The sequence below is a fragment of the Arvicola amphibius genome, chromosome 3 (genome assembly GCF_903992535.2).
Source record: "Arvicola amphibius chromosome 3, mArvAmp1.2, whole genome shotgun sequence".
Classification (NCBI taxonomy): Eukaryota; Metazoa; Chordata; class Mammalia; order Rodentia; family Cricetidae; genus Arvicola; species Arvicola amphibius.
This window is the reverse complement of record NC_052049.1, coordinates 10,365,053-10,379,670: the sequence shown is the minus strand read 5'-3', so window position 1 is coordinate 10,379,670 and position 14,618 is coordinate 10,365,053. Positions and strand designations below refer to the sequence as shown.

Here is a 14,618-nt window from a genome sequence, read left to right as displayed (position 1 = left end):
GAACAGTCTGGAAATGAGTGTATGGAAGGTGTGATGATTAATATCAACTTGGCAGAACCTAAAATCCCTGAAGACAGACCTCCACATATGCCCAGAGGGATTTTCTCCATTACTAGTTGGGGTGACAAAACCGACCCTAAATGTGTGTAGTGCCATTCTGGGGGCTGAGGGGTCCCTGGCAGGGTAAGCTGAGCATGCTGAGCAATGTGAACATGAATATTTGTCTCTCTCTGCTGCCTGACTGATTGATGTGAGCTCACACTCCTGCGCCCATGCCTTCCCCACAGTGATGGTCTAGATCTTCAAAGGGAGCTAAAATAAGCCCGCCCTTCAGTTGTTCTTGCCAGGTATTTTGCCAGAGCTAAGACAAGTAGCTGATCCAGAAGGTGACTGCTGAGGTCTTGAGCAGTGAAGTGGTCTTCTCTTAAACCTTGTTGTCACTGTTTGGTTGAGAGTTCGAGGAGAGAAGCCACCTTCCCCTGAAATCTGTCCCCAGCACCGTTGCTGATGTGCCCTGCTGAGTCTCTTCCCAGCCACTCTGCCTCCCAGTGGGTTCTGTCCAGTCTTGAAATTCCTCACTCAGCTCTCCCCTTCCTGGATCTCTAGGTATCAGAATATTAGACTTGTTTTATTTTACGTTTTAAAAAAATCCAGTCTCATTCTATCTTTTTCAGAGCTCTGTCTTTGTGGCTGATTTCTGACTCCATGTTCAGAGCCAATACCCATTTCATTTCTGTGCTCGCCCTCCTAATCCTTGGCTCTTCCTTGCTGCCTGAATGTGTTTTCTAGAGCAATCCCATTCTGTTCTTCATCCATGGATATAGTCTCTTCAGCCAGTTCTCTGTAATGTCAGTGTGACAGAAAGGTTTCATTGTTTGATTTTTTTCCCCTTATTTCTGCATTGCCTTAATTTTCCTTTTCTTTTGACCTTGAGGCTATCACTAAAGTCTGGACCACTGGTTGTGTGTGCATGTTTATAACTAGGGTCCTAACAGCTGCTTGGAAGCTGTGGATGTGAGCACAGGGATAGATGCTACCTGTGAGTCTCCTTGGTGAGATGGCTTCTTTGGGAACCTGAAACCTTCAGAACTCTACATCTTTCTTGAAACTGCTTTGATCTCTTGCCTATTGGACTCAACCACTTTCTGCAAGCTGAGGGAAAGGCAGGGTCATCCAATATGTCCCCTACCTGGAGTCCCCAGCCATGTGAGGTACCATTTCTCCTTACCCAGAGAAGAATCTGCTCTTAAGAGAAACAGCCCCAAGCCATCCAGAAGGGCGGTGTGTGAACCGCTTACAGCTGATGTTAGCCAGCCGCCCATGGGCCGTGCTTCCCTACCTCCTAATCTGAGGGGAAGGGAAATGGGAGGTGAGTTCTGCATTTCTGTCAGAGTAAGGTTCCATTTTCTGGAGTCTGCTGAATTCCATACTTGCCCATCTGCTTTCCCAAAGTTGCAGATTTTTTGACTGCTGCTACATCCCTTACCCTCGTAACATTAACAATGGGCAGGCTACAGATGACTTTACATGTCAGTATGACAGATACCATCCAAAGGCCATGAAAGCCAGGTGGTCTCCTTTTCTCGTCCAGTCACCCATTCAGGTGTCACCTATAGTGGATGTGGCACACTGGCCATCTCTATGAGGCAAGTGCAGCAAATGGGCCAGCGCCCCCTGCTGGCAGGTAAGAACAAGGCAGGAATGTGTCGCTGTAAGCCTAGGGTGCCAACTAGATGCCCACTGAGCCTGTTCACCACCTTCCAGAACACTGGGGACCAGGTCACACCTGACCTTCTCATTTCGCTGTCCATGCCTTTTCCTCACGACCTTGCTCCGTGTTGTCCCGTCCCACGCAGCTCTGTTTCATAATGTTCTGGACCCCCAACGTCTCCGAGAAGATTCTGATAGACATCATTGGGGTAGACTTCGCCTTTGCAGAGCTCTGCGTCATTCCTCTGCGCATCTTCTCCTTCTTCCCAGTGCCAGGTAAGGAGCAGAGGACGAGTACTTCCTGCTCATCCTCCTGCCCAGGGGAATCATCATGTCCCCAGTGACAGTAAGTACTTCACTCTGTGCTGGAGAGAGGCAAAGCCACGAGCCAGCCGAATTGCCTTTGAACACATCAGACAGCACAGCTTACTTTTTCTGAGATCCAAACACAGTTGAAGGAAGTAGAACCAAGGGGGCAGTGGGTAGATTTGTGGGAAACAGCTGACCTGTCCTCTTGATTATTGGGGTTCCTCGAATCTGTACATGAATTACAGTGCATAGAGTGCATAGAACGCGCACCAGAAAGCCAGTTTTATAGTGGGGTAGTTTCCAGAGTTAAATGGAAAAACAAAAATAGTGAGCTTACTTGCTAAAACCTGAAGATGAACGAAGAAAGAAAAAGACATTGAGAAAAGAAGACAAGGCTATCTTTGCCCTAGAGAAGAAAATGAGCCTCATCTACAGTTCACTGTTACCCCTGGGGAAGGCAGAATACAGTTAGACCAAGAAGACGACAAGCTTCGTGGTAGAATACTTGCCTAGCATGTTGAGACCCTGGGCACTATGAGAGGGAAAACAGAAAAACAAACAACAAAAAAACATGGCAGGTTCTTCATCAGACAGACCAGTCCTGGAAGTGTTACCCATCAACAGTAAGCGTATCTTCTCAAGAGACTTTACTGGCATTGCCCAGAGGGGCTCAGGGTGCTTCTTACCAACCAGCGCAAAGGCCTGTGCTCTGCACGGCTGCACCTCTGTGCACGGGCTGCCCACCTCTGCCTTCCTTCACATTCAGTCTGGACGCCCAAGAGTAGGCGTGGGAAATGGGTGCAGTCGTGCAGTAGCAACAGATTGGATGAGTGGTGGCACCGTGACCAGAGAGAGAACGGAAAACACCTATGGATGGGGTGGGCAGGGTTGGCCCAAGAATGCACAGTGAGAGGTGGGGACAAGGTCATTTTCGTTTCACTATTCCCATCCCCTCTGCTCTCAGAAAGCAGAAAGGTGGCAGCTTCTGGTCCCGGCTCTTCTGCTCAGCCAGCATCAGCGCTGCCTCTTTTCCTGGAGCTTTCCCTGCTAGAGGAGGGCGGTCAGAGCTAATCTGCAGGGAGAGTAGAAGTGCGCAAAGCCATCCTGGGACTAGCTGGGCCCACCAGATCAGCAGTGATCCAGGTGGAGCAAGGCAGTGCCTACAGCTGGCCACCATGACACAGGAATGAGAAGGCCAGAAGACCCCAGCTAGGCCTGTTAGGGATGGGCGAGCACAGGATGGAGGACCAGCCCTGAGTCCCCGCAGCTAGGCTGGGAGTCCCCACCGCCGTTGGTTGCTATCCTGGGCCCACAGCAGAGGGTGGGATGCAGGCCACACCCTGACAAGTCCTCTCCTCGACAGTGACCGTGAGGGCCCATCTCACTGGATGGCTGATGACACTGAAGAAAACCTTTGTCCTGGCGCCTAGCTCCGTGCTGCGAATCATTGTCCTCATCACCAGCCTCGTGGTCCTGCCTTACCTGGGGTAGGTATTCGTGGCATCTGAATGAGAGTCCTTTGCCACTGTCTAGAGGATTAAAATCTGCATAACCAACTGAAATCCCCAAGCATGTTAGAGCTAGAGATTCAGGACACGCTTGTCTGCCTGCACCAGTGAGACTTGAGAGCCACGCTAGCCTGGACACAGGCAATGTGACTCAGGGCTCACTTCCTGTGGTGAGCAATGTGCAAACCAGAGAGGGAGAAAGGCCATGCCCTCAGATCCTGATCTCCAGTGAGGGGGACACAGGCTGGTCACTAGGGCTGTGGTACCAATGGACAGGAGCCTGATGGCTCAGCCCTGAGTCACACAGGTCTACCGCAAAGGTGGGTGGATGTTAGGTCCTGTCCTGAGCCAGTGGATGAAGGATACCATTGTTCTGGACCTCACTGGTCTGTCATATTCCTGGTTTTAAGCAATATCTGTTGAGTTTGTCATCAGCTTGTTTATATCATTACCTGTGTTCTCATTTCCAGGGTGCATGGAGCCACACTAGGTGTGGGCTCCCTTCTAGCAGGGTTTGTGGGAGAATCTACCATGGTTGCCATTGCAGCGTGCTACGTCTACCGGAAACAGGTGAGAAACTATGGTAACAGCTTTGGGGACATCGGGACCTCTCTCTGCCTTCACAAATAATTTGCCTCATTGGCTCTACTTCAGGAAGTCTGTTCTAATCCTGCTGGGCTACCTCACCCCTTCCACACCACGCCCACTCTGGTTATAAACTTGCAGCCTGGGAGCACAGTTAGTCTGACCTGAAGGCAGGGTATTCCAACTGCATGTTCTGCACCTCAATGAGTTTAACCAGGGAGTGGATATAGACAGAAGTGAAGGGAGCCTAAGGCAGATGATCCCAGCATGTCTATGCTTTCAGGCTGGGGTTACAGAGGAAGCAACAAAACTGGGAAGGAGAGCCCAAAGAAGCAAAAAGAGTGTTGAAGATTCTATGTACAAACAACTCTTAGCTGTTTTGCTCTAGAGGAGAGGGCTATAAACGTGAATTTCAGAAAACCACTTAACATTGGGTGAAGTCAGTGGGAGTGCTTGCTTTGGGAACTGACCCAATGAATGGGGACCCTAGTGGGAGAAAGACAGCAGTGCCCACCAGCCAAGTGCACACCAAAGGGGGTGGGCAGCTGAGATGGGATCCCCACTAAATTGGGTGGGGGGGCAGTCATGGGAGCTCTTCTGGTTGCTTTTGCTTGGGTCAGTGAAGTAAAAAACCAAGTTGCCCCTGACAGAGAAGGGTGTGTGAAAGCCTGAACTCGCTAGGAGAGTAGAGAGAGGAGGTCTGGGAAGGCCCTGCCACAGAGGGTAGCTCCCTACAGTGGGCACCACAGCACAGGGCTTCTTATAGGCTCCCAGCCACGTTGGCATTCCCAGCTGAGACTGGAGATTGGGGCCTGTCTGAGGTCAGGGTTTTATCTGGCAACTAGGACTCAAAGAATGTAATCACTGAGCGTTCCATTCAAACCGAAGGGAGGGTGAGAGGACACAGAAGGCCAAGCCACAGGAGTGGCATGGGCAGGGCAGTGATGGGAGCCGGGTTCTGAGAAGAAAGTGCTGGAAGAGGCCAGAGTGGAAGCCAGTCTTGTCACTCTGATCTGTTGCTCAGAGCGCTGAGGACACAAGGTCTGCATGGACTCAGGAATGACGGAGTGGCAATTGATTGCTAAGAAGGCCCTTTCTGCAAGGACAAAACAGGATGCAGTGAGGCCACCAGGAATTAGGGTATGCAATGGGCAGGACAGAGTGAACCCAGAGCTGTCACAGGAGACATTGACCAATGACAGATGGGAGGACTAGAACATAAAGGTTCAAAGCTTGGGGTTTTATCAGGATGTGGGAGAAGCAAAGCCTCCATTTGAAAGAGCTGTGGTCCAAGGCTACACCCCAAAGAATGACAGCAAGGATGAGGGACAGGGCCCCCCCAGAGTACCAAGCACTGTGTGCCAGACACACATCGGGTACGTGAACAGCCACAGTTGAAAGGAATACACTGACTAGGTTCGTCCTGGACCAGGATGCCTCACACCTTAACCCCTCCTCGCAGTACTGCTCTGGAGTGTCCTGTCCACATCCCCACTCTGATGTGTCTTTATCTAGAAAAAGAAGATGGAGAACGAGTCAGCCACCGAGGGGGAGGACTCAGCAATGACCGACATGCCTCCGACAGAGGAGGTGACAGACATCGTTGAAATGAGGGAGGAAAATGAATGAGCACAGGCCCAGGGGCACTGCAGGGACAGTCAAGACAACATCATCTCATTCCTCCTCTTCCTCCCGTCGAGTTGTTTTCTGATTTTTAATTTTTATTTTTGGTTATGAAAGAGGCCTTGATTTAAAGGTTTCATATAAATTCTCTAGCATACTGGGTATGCTCATAGATGTGGGGACCTAGAGAAAGGTCTTTACTGTCACTTTGTAAACAGAACCGCTGACTTCATGCCCCTGCTTCATAAAAACCCAAAAGATATAGCCACCTCCTGGTTGATGTTTCTACTCCCTTGGACAATCTCCACTTTGGAACCAAAGGACTTGGGCTGTGCCATTGCCCCTTGGGCCAGACTCTTTCCTCTCCATGTTTGCCTCTTAAGAATTAACAGGTCGCAGCTCAGCCTCTCTTGACTTGCTCCCCAATCCTGTGGCTATAACAGAGATGTGACCTGGTGTCCACCACACCCCCTCCCACTTTGGAGTCATGAACTCTCAACCATATACACCAGTGGGCCACAGGCTGCAGCCCAGAAGCTCCCTGCCCCCAGAGGAAGAGCTGGGGGGCGGGGATCACACCGGGCCAAAGGAATGGAAATGTAATCTCCTGTAGAAATCGGATCAGTCACAAACCGACTTGATCATCAGCGCAGTTTTCCTGGTTTCGCTGAGTTGCCACACCCCGCAGTGTATATACACAGCTGACTTTGCAGAGTTGTCCCAGAAGCGCCACTCCATGTCAGCATCCTTCCGCATGACTTTCCCCGAAGGCTTGCTTTTCACTCGCCTTCCCTGCAGAGGGCGCTAGAGCGAGAGAAGTGGAGTGTCCTAACTGTCCATTTCGTTTCCACAGTGAGCAGAGCTTTAAGTCGTAATCCGTTCTAATGCCAGGTTCCCGTCTCGTAACTTCTGAGGTAGATGTGTTACCTGTTTCTGATGTTCCTAGTCACAGCTCTGGGGACAGGTAACTGAGTGTACTATGGTACTCCCCTCCACACCATAAAGCAAGACATTTTATAAACAAGTATCAGAGTCACTATGTGATGCCCCTGAAACAATGCATTGGAAATCCATTTAGTGCAGTATATTTTTCTAAGTTTTGGAAAGCGGGTTTTTTCCTTTAAAAAAAAATTATGGATACAGTTCACTAAATTCCTGATTTAGTCAAAATAACTAGACTGAAAGAACCTAAACAAAACAAATATTTTAAAGATATAAATATATGCTGTATGTTATGTAATTTATTTTAGGCTATAATACATTTCCTATTTTCGCATTTTCAATAAAATGTCTCTAATACAATTCAGTGATTGCTAAGTGCTCCACATACCTACAGCTCACTCATGTTGTATGTTAGAGTCCTTTGTGTATGAATGTCAGGGCCTGTAGATGCCAAGAAAACAATGTTTCCTGATGGGCAGCCTACAGAGAAAACGGGCTACTTGTGCAGACAAGAAAAAGGTTTGGAAGGGCAAAGGCAAAAAAGGAGAAAAAGGCAGGCCTCTTGTTTTCTTTTTTCCGTGTTATGTAATCCTCCTGTTCTGACTGTAAGGGCAAAGGCTGGCTGTCGGCTACACAGGCTTGTTCCCATTTCGGATACCCAATGTCCTTCATATGTGCCCACCATGGGAAACGGCCTATGTGCTGCCGTAGCTGCTTGTCGTGATTTCAGGGGCAGATCTGAAAAGATAACTTAAAAAGTCTTATTGTATTGGCTTTTTAAAGTACATGACTAGAAAATTAAACAGCAGTATTTTTAACACGTGTGGCTATTTTCATGCTTCTGGGGTTGGAGGTTCAGTATCAAATGGTAAAGATGAAATTCCCCCCCCCCCCACCCCCAGACATAAGAACAGCTAAGCGACTCTCCATTATGCAATTAGGATGCATAGCTTCAAGTCCGGAGCCACCTCCCTTGATAAAGATGAAAGCTGTTAGAATTCCTGAGAACCTAGGATGTCGTGCTGGCCGAGGCCTCAGCAGTGGAGCTGCAGTTTGCAGGATTTGTTCAGACCCTCGACTTGCAGGGCAGGTGTCTCCACACATTCCGTTCCCATTCTTTGGGCCTGTGTTGTCACTTGACATCCTAGGCAGAACTCTGAGCTATCATCCTGTTATTTTGAACCAAGAATTCCATCATCTGGACTTGGGCAGGGGTCGGTCACTTCTCTAACTTTCCAAAGGCTATAGGACAGCCTGCTTCAATCAAACACCGGCCTAGTGTTTATTTTTAAATGTTTTTGCGGCAGCTGACAACAGAAAAGGACCCCGCCTGGGAATCCCTCTTGTCTTGCGGAAGACCAGATAGGACTTTCTGAGGGTTAAGCAACTGTAGACAAATACAACCTAAAGTTGCAAGGCCTTGTGGGGCGGGTTTTCATCCATGCTGGTTGGTGGCCCCAATGAAGCCTTTCTAGAGTGAGGCTTTCCTCTGAGCAGCAGGGAGGGGGGCTGTTTTTCCGAGGGGCAACGGGGTCATTCTAAGTGCACCCTGCCATTTGCCCTGCCCTTGTTTACTGGGTCCTGGCACACAGGGCATCTCTAGGGCACCAGGAACTGAGTAAACAGGATCGCTGTGACTCACAGAAGGGCAAAGCCTACCCACTGCAGAGCTTGCGGCTGGCAGGACACTTACCCGGGGGACTCAGTTACTGGAGAGGTCACTTGCTTCTGCGGGTAAAAGCTGGTCAGTCACCCCTTGCTGCCTGTGTTGGGCTTCTCTTGCAGCAAAGGTGCTCCTCTCCCATTGGAGGCCATATCTGTTTCTTGGCATTCACTGATGGTTTGACTTGGAAATGGTCCGTAGAGGCCTCAGAAATGAAAAACCCTTAATAGCTGGTTTAAGGTGTCTCAGGAGGAGTCAATGTGGACGGCAGTAAGTGTCAGCTTCCACAGACTCGAGCTGAATCCTTGCAATGTGGCCCTTCTAATCCAGCAGGACTGAGACGATTACGCACCTCGATCATGGATGGGGTTACTACTCTCCATTTTCTCTCTAAAGAATTAAACCACTCCTTTAGTGCAGGATGCCCGTGGGCTTGTGTGTCTGCTCTGGAGATGAAACTGGGGACTAGGCAGACACTCCCTCCACTGAGCTACACTCTAGCTCCCAGCTACCCACCCTGCTAACTATTCTGTTTGGTATAGTCTCTCTTCAGAAATAGGCAGAGGGAAAGGAACTCTTCTAGATTCAACAACTTTCTCCCCAAACCGTAATGAGTAAAATCTGTGTTACGAAACAGGAAATATCAATGTTCTTATAATTATTTATTTTTAGCGTATTGTTGGGGTTTTTTGGTTTGTTTGAGACAGTGTGTCTGTCTCTACATAGCCCTGGCTGTCCTGGAACTCACTACATAGACCAAACTGTCCTTGAACTCAGAGATCCTCTGGCCTCTGCTTCCTGAATTCCTGGGATATTAAAGGGGTGCACCATCACCTCTGACCTCTTGTAATTAAATTAGTTTCCTTGAGAATGTTTTGCCTTATTTTTATTCGAGATGGGGTTTCTGGTAGCTTTGGAGCCTGTCCTGGAACTAGCCTTTGTAGACCAGACTGGCCTTGAACTCAAGAGATTCACCTGCTTCTGCCCTCCCAAGTGCTGGGATTAAAGGTGTGCACCGGGGGAGAAATGTTTTTTTTGTACTGATTTTTTTTTTTGTCTTGCTTCAGCAAAGCCTTAAATAGAAGTGTGATGAGAACATTATGTGCTGGTGTGTGTGACCAGCCAGGTGTCAGGCCTAGGTATTGCAAGAGAGTTAACTGCCAAACGTTCAATGGAACCTTCTGTGCTGTATCAGGAGAGGGGCTCCTCTTGTTCTCAGTGCTAACCCCACACTTCTATAACAGATATAATGCTGTCTCTGGTAGGACCTGGAGGGTGAGATGGACTTCGGGGTTATTCTGTGCAACCCAGTGGTTTCATTCTACCTTTCCACACAACCCTTACGCAAGCTCTTTTATAAAAAGCATCCGAAGCATCAAAAAGCAATGTGTTTGGAAACCATGAGAGCTACTTCTCTGTGTGGTTACTCTGAGCCTCTATTTCTGTCATTTGAAGAAGCAAAACATCAGGTGACTTATCAGCTGACCTAACCACACATGAAACAGGATGTAGTGGAAATCTGAAGAGAAATGTAAGCAAGCCTGGGTTGCCTGCTCGCTCACCCAAAGGCTGGAGAGACTAAAATGAACACAGAGAAGCGAGCAGGAGAGAAACAGGCCTGTCAAACACCCAAAATCCACTTAGAAGGCAGCAAACACAACTAATTGCAGAGTTACAGACTGATCTCAAAGGGAAAATAATGAGAAGACCAAAGAGTCTTTTAAACGTTTTTTTTCTTCACAAGATGGAAGGTCCATGTTGCTCTGCTGATGTGGCTCCCTTCTGGGAAAGGCACCTAGATCAAATAAAACATTCTCTACCAAGTACATGTGGTTCCAGAATTGTAACTAGCACCTTCAAAGCTTTCAGGAATACAGTTTTAAGATTTCTATTTAGTGCCCATCTTTGTGCATGTACGCTTTAGTGTGGGTGTTCGCATAACTGCACACAACACGGAGCCTGTCTTTGTGTATGTATGCTTTAGTGTGGGTGTTCACACAACTGCACATAAAATACAGAGTCCAGAATCACTGTCTTATTTCCTTGGAAATGGGGTCCCTTTGTTAACCTGGGGCTCACAATCTGTTGCCCAAGTTGGAAGCCATCAAGACCCATCAATCTTGGCTCTGACCCCCAGTTTAAGTGGATGCTGGGATCTGAACTCTGCCCTCATGATTCCAGGCAAGCACTCTTAACCACCAAGCTATCTCTCCAGTCCAATGATAATTTTTTTCTCCTTCATTTGCAATCAATCAACCAGAATCTCTCAAAACCTAGCGAGGAGAGATAGCACTTTTAGAGATAGCTGTCAGATACACATGGATGGATTTAGTTAATGTTTTCATATAGTACCTCTTCAGTGAGGTCATGTAGCTCCAAGTGCACCTCATCAGCAAGACCTGACCTCCATTTCTCCAGAAACAAACATCAACCAATATATATGAAACAACACACAAGAACGGGGATTGTTTTTACAACAGAAATAGGAGTTCCTTGGTGTACAAGAAGAGAGGACACGAGGACAGACCAGGTAAAACTGGTTCTAACACAGCAACAGCAGCGGTAGTCCCACTAAAAGAAAACTGTTCCTTCTGGTCAAGAGGATAAAAATCTCTGGCCTGGGCAGAGGCCTAACATCTAAGTTACCCAACACGTAAGAGTGAGCATGGGTCAGCATGCCAACCACCTGGCCGTGGGAGCACCTGGGGAAGGTGGAGCACCTGGGGAAGGTGGAGCACCCACGGGAAGGCAGACACACCAGAAGCCAGGCAGGAGATAAGCAGAATAAATTCCTCTAATTAGATACTGTACTTTTACTTCCCAGGATCCCAGCCCCTAAAACAGTCCCTCTAACCTGCTTTGGGGTTCAGCTGGGTTCTTATACTCTAAAAGGTACAACTCATTTTTTCTGTCTCCTTTAAAATAATAGCAGAAAGCTAAGTATGCTTTTTTTCCCAGTGCTTTGGGATTCTTGTGTTTTTTTTTTTTTTTTTTTTTTTCCCAAAACCTTTCCGCACCATGTGGCTGCCTGCTGAAGTGCAGCATGGACTTCTTTCTCTCCTCTCCCCTCTGGGTAGATACTGAGAATTACAGCTGGCTTGCTCTGGGAGTTCTCTTTTAAACACTTATAAAATTGTCCTCGAGCTTCCATCTGATCCATTTTAATAAAACCCTCATTAACGAGACTAAGAGCCCCAGGAGGCTACTACCCAGGTCCTTTCACTTTGAGCAAACCTTGATTTTGACTTTCAAACTCTCCTGCCAAACTCTTTAATCAGCAGAAAAAAATGAACCCGTTCCTACATCCTATACAGTATGGTTGTTGTACAATTTACAACTTCATGGAAATTCCACATCATGCACAGTGGTTATAAACTATGCCAGAAACTTATTTCCAATTGTGGGTCAAGGAAAGGCAGCCTTTGGAGCTGCAGAACATTAGGCCAGGGGGACTCTGGTTCCTGTGGTGTAAGGCTGTGAAATTTAAGACCCATATTTGCCCAAACCAGCTTCTGAATGAAGGCTATAGCACCTCTGTATCACAGAGCAGATTCAGGGTGTACATCACAGAAGTTAGCACCACATATTGTCAGCCATGCCACCACAAAGCAGGCTCATTACCCCAGGGGTGCCACATCTGTACGGTTTTGGAGGCATGACCTTGTTCCTTGTACTCAAAGACATGTTTTGCTTTGCTCTGTAGTGCCATGCTAAAATGACTGTCTACAGCTGGTATGACTAAAGAATCAGAGCTTCAGAAACCCGACAGAGCCACCCAAGAGGTTCTGCGCAACACCGGCACACACTCTCTCTCACTGAAGGGAAGCTTCCAACCTAGAGGCCTGAAGCCCACAGCAGGGCCTTGCACACTTCTCTGGCCTCTGATCATCTGCCCACTCACGGTCTAGGCTCCTTTCTGCCCCAGCGTTTCATGTATGATCCAGGTTTAGAACACAGTATGCACTTTGACAATGGGAAGATGACCTCATTCCTGAGGTCAGAACATAAACAGCAAATCCACATTCCCCTGCTCTAATGAAATTAAGTCCATTCCTCCCCATGTGCTCAACTAACAGCCTTTCAGCTCCACGCAAACTGCAGATGAAAGGCCGCTGTATCATCTAGCTTCTTTGCAGTTTCTTGGTTTTCTTATCCTAATCATTCGCCTATTTACTCACCAGTCACTTGATTTCCTAATCTTAACTCTGGTTTCCTCATTTTCCAAATTTACATACTAAGTTTAGCCCTTTGCCTCGGTAGTTAAAATCTCCCAGCAGATCCCCCCCCCCCCACTTCCTGTCATAGTTAAATATGACCCACTTTCCCTCTGGCATTTTTTCGGCACTATGGTTTTATTTCCCAGCACTCTGGGCATACAAGGCAGTCCTCTGAACCTCCTCCAGTTTTTCTCTGCCCCAATGTTGGTGAGGTCTGAGAAAACCTGCCTGCTCCAGTCACCTGAAGTCTTGGCCACAGTCTTTGGAGAAAATGCCCTATGACAGCATAACTCAAGAGATGACTTTTTCAAATTCTTTATCTGCATTTTCATATCCCCACAATCCCTATGGTTAATTCCTTAAGGCTGGAAGTTTCCTTCTTTACAGTTCATCTTTTAATTACATCTTCTATTCTGCTTATACTGTGAGTTTGCTTTGCTTTATTGTTTTGCCTTTTGAAATACAGTCTTGTTAACTTACATAGGATGGCCTGGAACTCATTCATAATCCTCCTACTTCAGCTTTTCAGATGCTGACTATAGACAAGTCATCATGCCAATTGCATTTTTGAAATACTAGGAGGTCATATTCTTTGCTTCCACAAAGGAACTAGGATATACGTATCTTCCTATCTGGCTAGAGTCAAGGTGAGCTCAGAGTCTGCCTCTCCTCCAGACAGTCTGAAGATGTACTGGGCCCCGAATAGCATTAGCTAACCTTCGGAAAGACCACCACCAATACACAGGGCAAGAGTCTGCACTGCTCTGTTTCTGTGGCATCCTGTCCAGGTGAGTCTCAGGCATCACAATCAAGGTCTCACTAACCCTGTCCTACCTCCTAATAACTCCCATTTCTTCCCTTCCTGTGTGGCTTAGCTTAGGACCTATGGGGAGCAAACCACCCTCTTGACTTCTCCTTTCTGATGTTAGCAAGGGCAGTACAGCAAGAGGAAGGCAGACACTTGTGCATTTCATCCCACTCCTGTTACTCCCAGGATTCTTATTTTTTATTTTAAAATGTATTAACTTTCAACTTTTGGGGTCACCAAAAAGCACCCCAAGAGGAAGAGACCTGGTCAGTTGTCCTCACCAACTTAATATCATTAACCCAATAAAGACAAGTTCCAGAACCACCATATATACAGCTGCCCATGCCTGCTTTAGCATTGCCCAGGACATAAATTTCATGTCACCAAAGGACAACCTGCAGGAGTCAGTTGTCTCCTTCCACCACGTGGGTCACCAGGCCAGGTGTGGGCTAGGCAGCAGATGTACCTCTAGTGCTGTGGGATAGTGCTCTTACACACTCTAAAGATCTGTCACACGTACTGGCTTAATAAAACACTGATTGGCCAGTAGCCAGGCAGGAAGTATACGTGGGGCAACCGGACTAGGAGAATTCTGGGAAGAGGAAAGGCCGAGATGCAGTCGCCATCCAGAAGCACAGGAAGTAAGATGAGAATGGCTTACTGAGAAAAGGTACCAAGCCACGTGGCTAAACACATAATTATGGGTTAATTTAAGTTGTAAGAGCTAGTTAATAACAAACCTGAGCCCACAGGCCAGTTTATAATTAATGTAAGCCTCTGTGTGTTTATTTGGGACTGAATGGCTGTGGGACCCGGCGGGATAGAAACTTCCATCAACATTCTAGAACAGTTTATCTCCAGCCTACGTGTCCCTCAAGGACCAGAATGTTACCACCTGGTATTTTGAGTCCTCCACCCTGCACACCCATTAGTGGCACACAAACACACACACACACACACACAACTTTACATCACATACTACAGAGAAAGTTCTGGAATCTATTTGACGAGTATGTTTTTCTGGACTGTCCCTTCTCCTCCAGGCATTGGATATCTATCTACGAAGCTTGAACTGACACTTCCTGTCCATGAGGGCACAAAATGCAACCAGAGAATCCATGGAGATGGTACCTTCATGTCAGTGTACTGTCCAGCCTGGTGGGGCCAAGCATGATGGGCTAAGCAGCAACAGTGTTGCTCAGAGTTGGCCATGTCAATAACAAGGCTAGTTGGAGACAAAGGGTCATCTTCAG

At 47.6% G+C, this 14,618-nt stretch overlaps 1 protein-coding gene across 1 annotated transcript in view; it reads left to right on the top strand.

The window, feature by feature from the left end:
• Ankh (ANKH inorganic pyrophosphate transport regulator) overlaps positions 1-7,037 on the top strand; it is a 137,344-nt gene extending 130,307 nt beyond the window's left edge. The window contains exons 9-12 of the mRNA XM_038323387.1: positions 1,857-1,986; positions 3,383-3,506; positions 3,998-4,097; positions 5,628-7,037. Coding sequence (XP_038179315.1) covers positions 1,857-1,986; positions 3,383-3,506; positions 3,998-4,097; positions 5,628-5,741 — 468 coding nt within the window. The 3' untranslated portion in view covers positions 5,742-7,037. The remainder of the gene's footprint in view (positions 1-1,856; positions 1,987-3,382; positions 3,507-3,997; positions 4,098-5,627) is intronic.
• Positions 7,038-14,618: the final 7,581 nt, after the last annotated feature.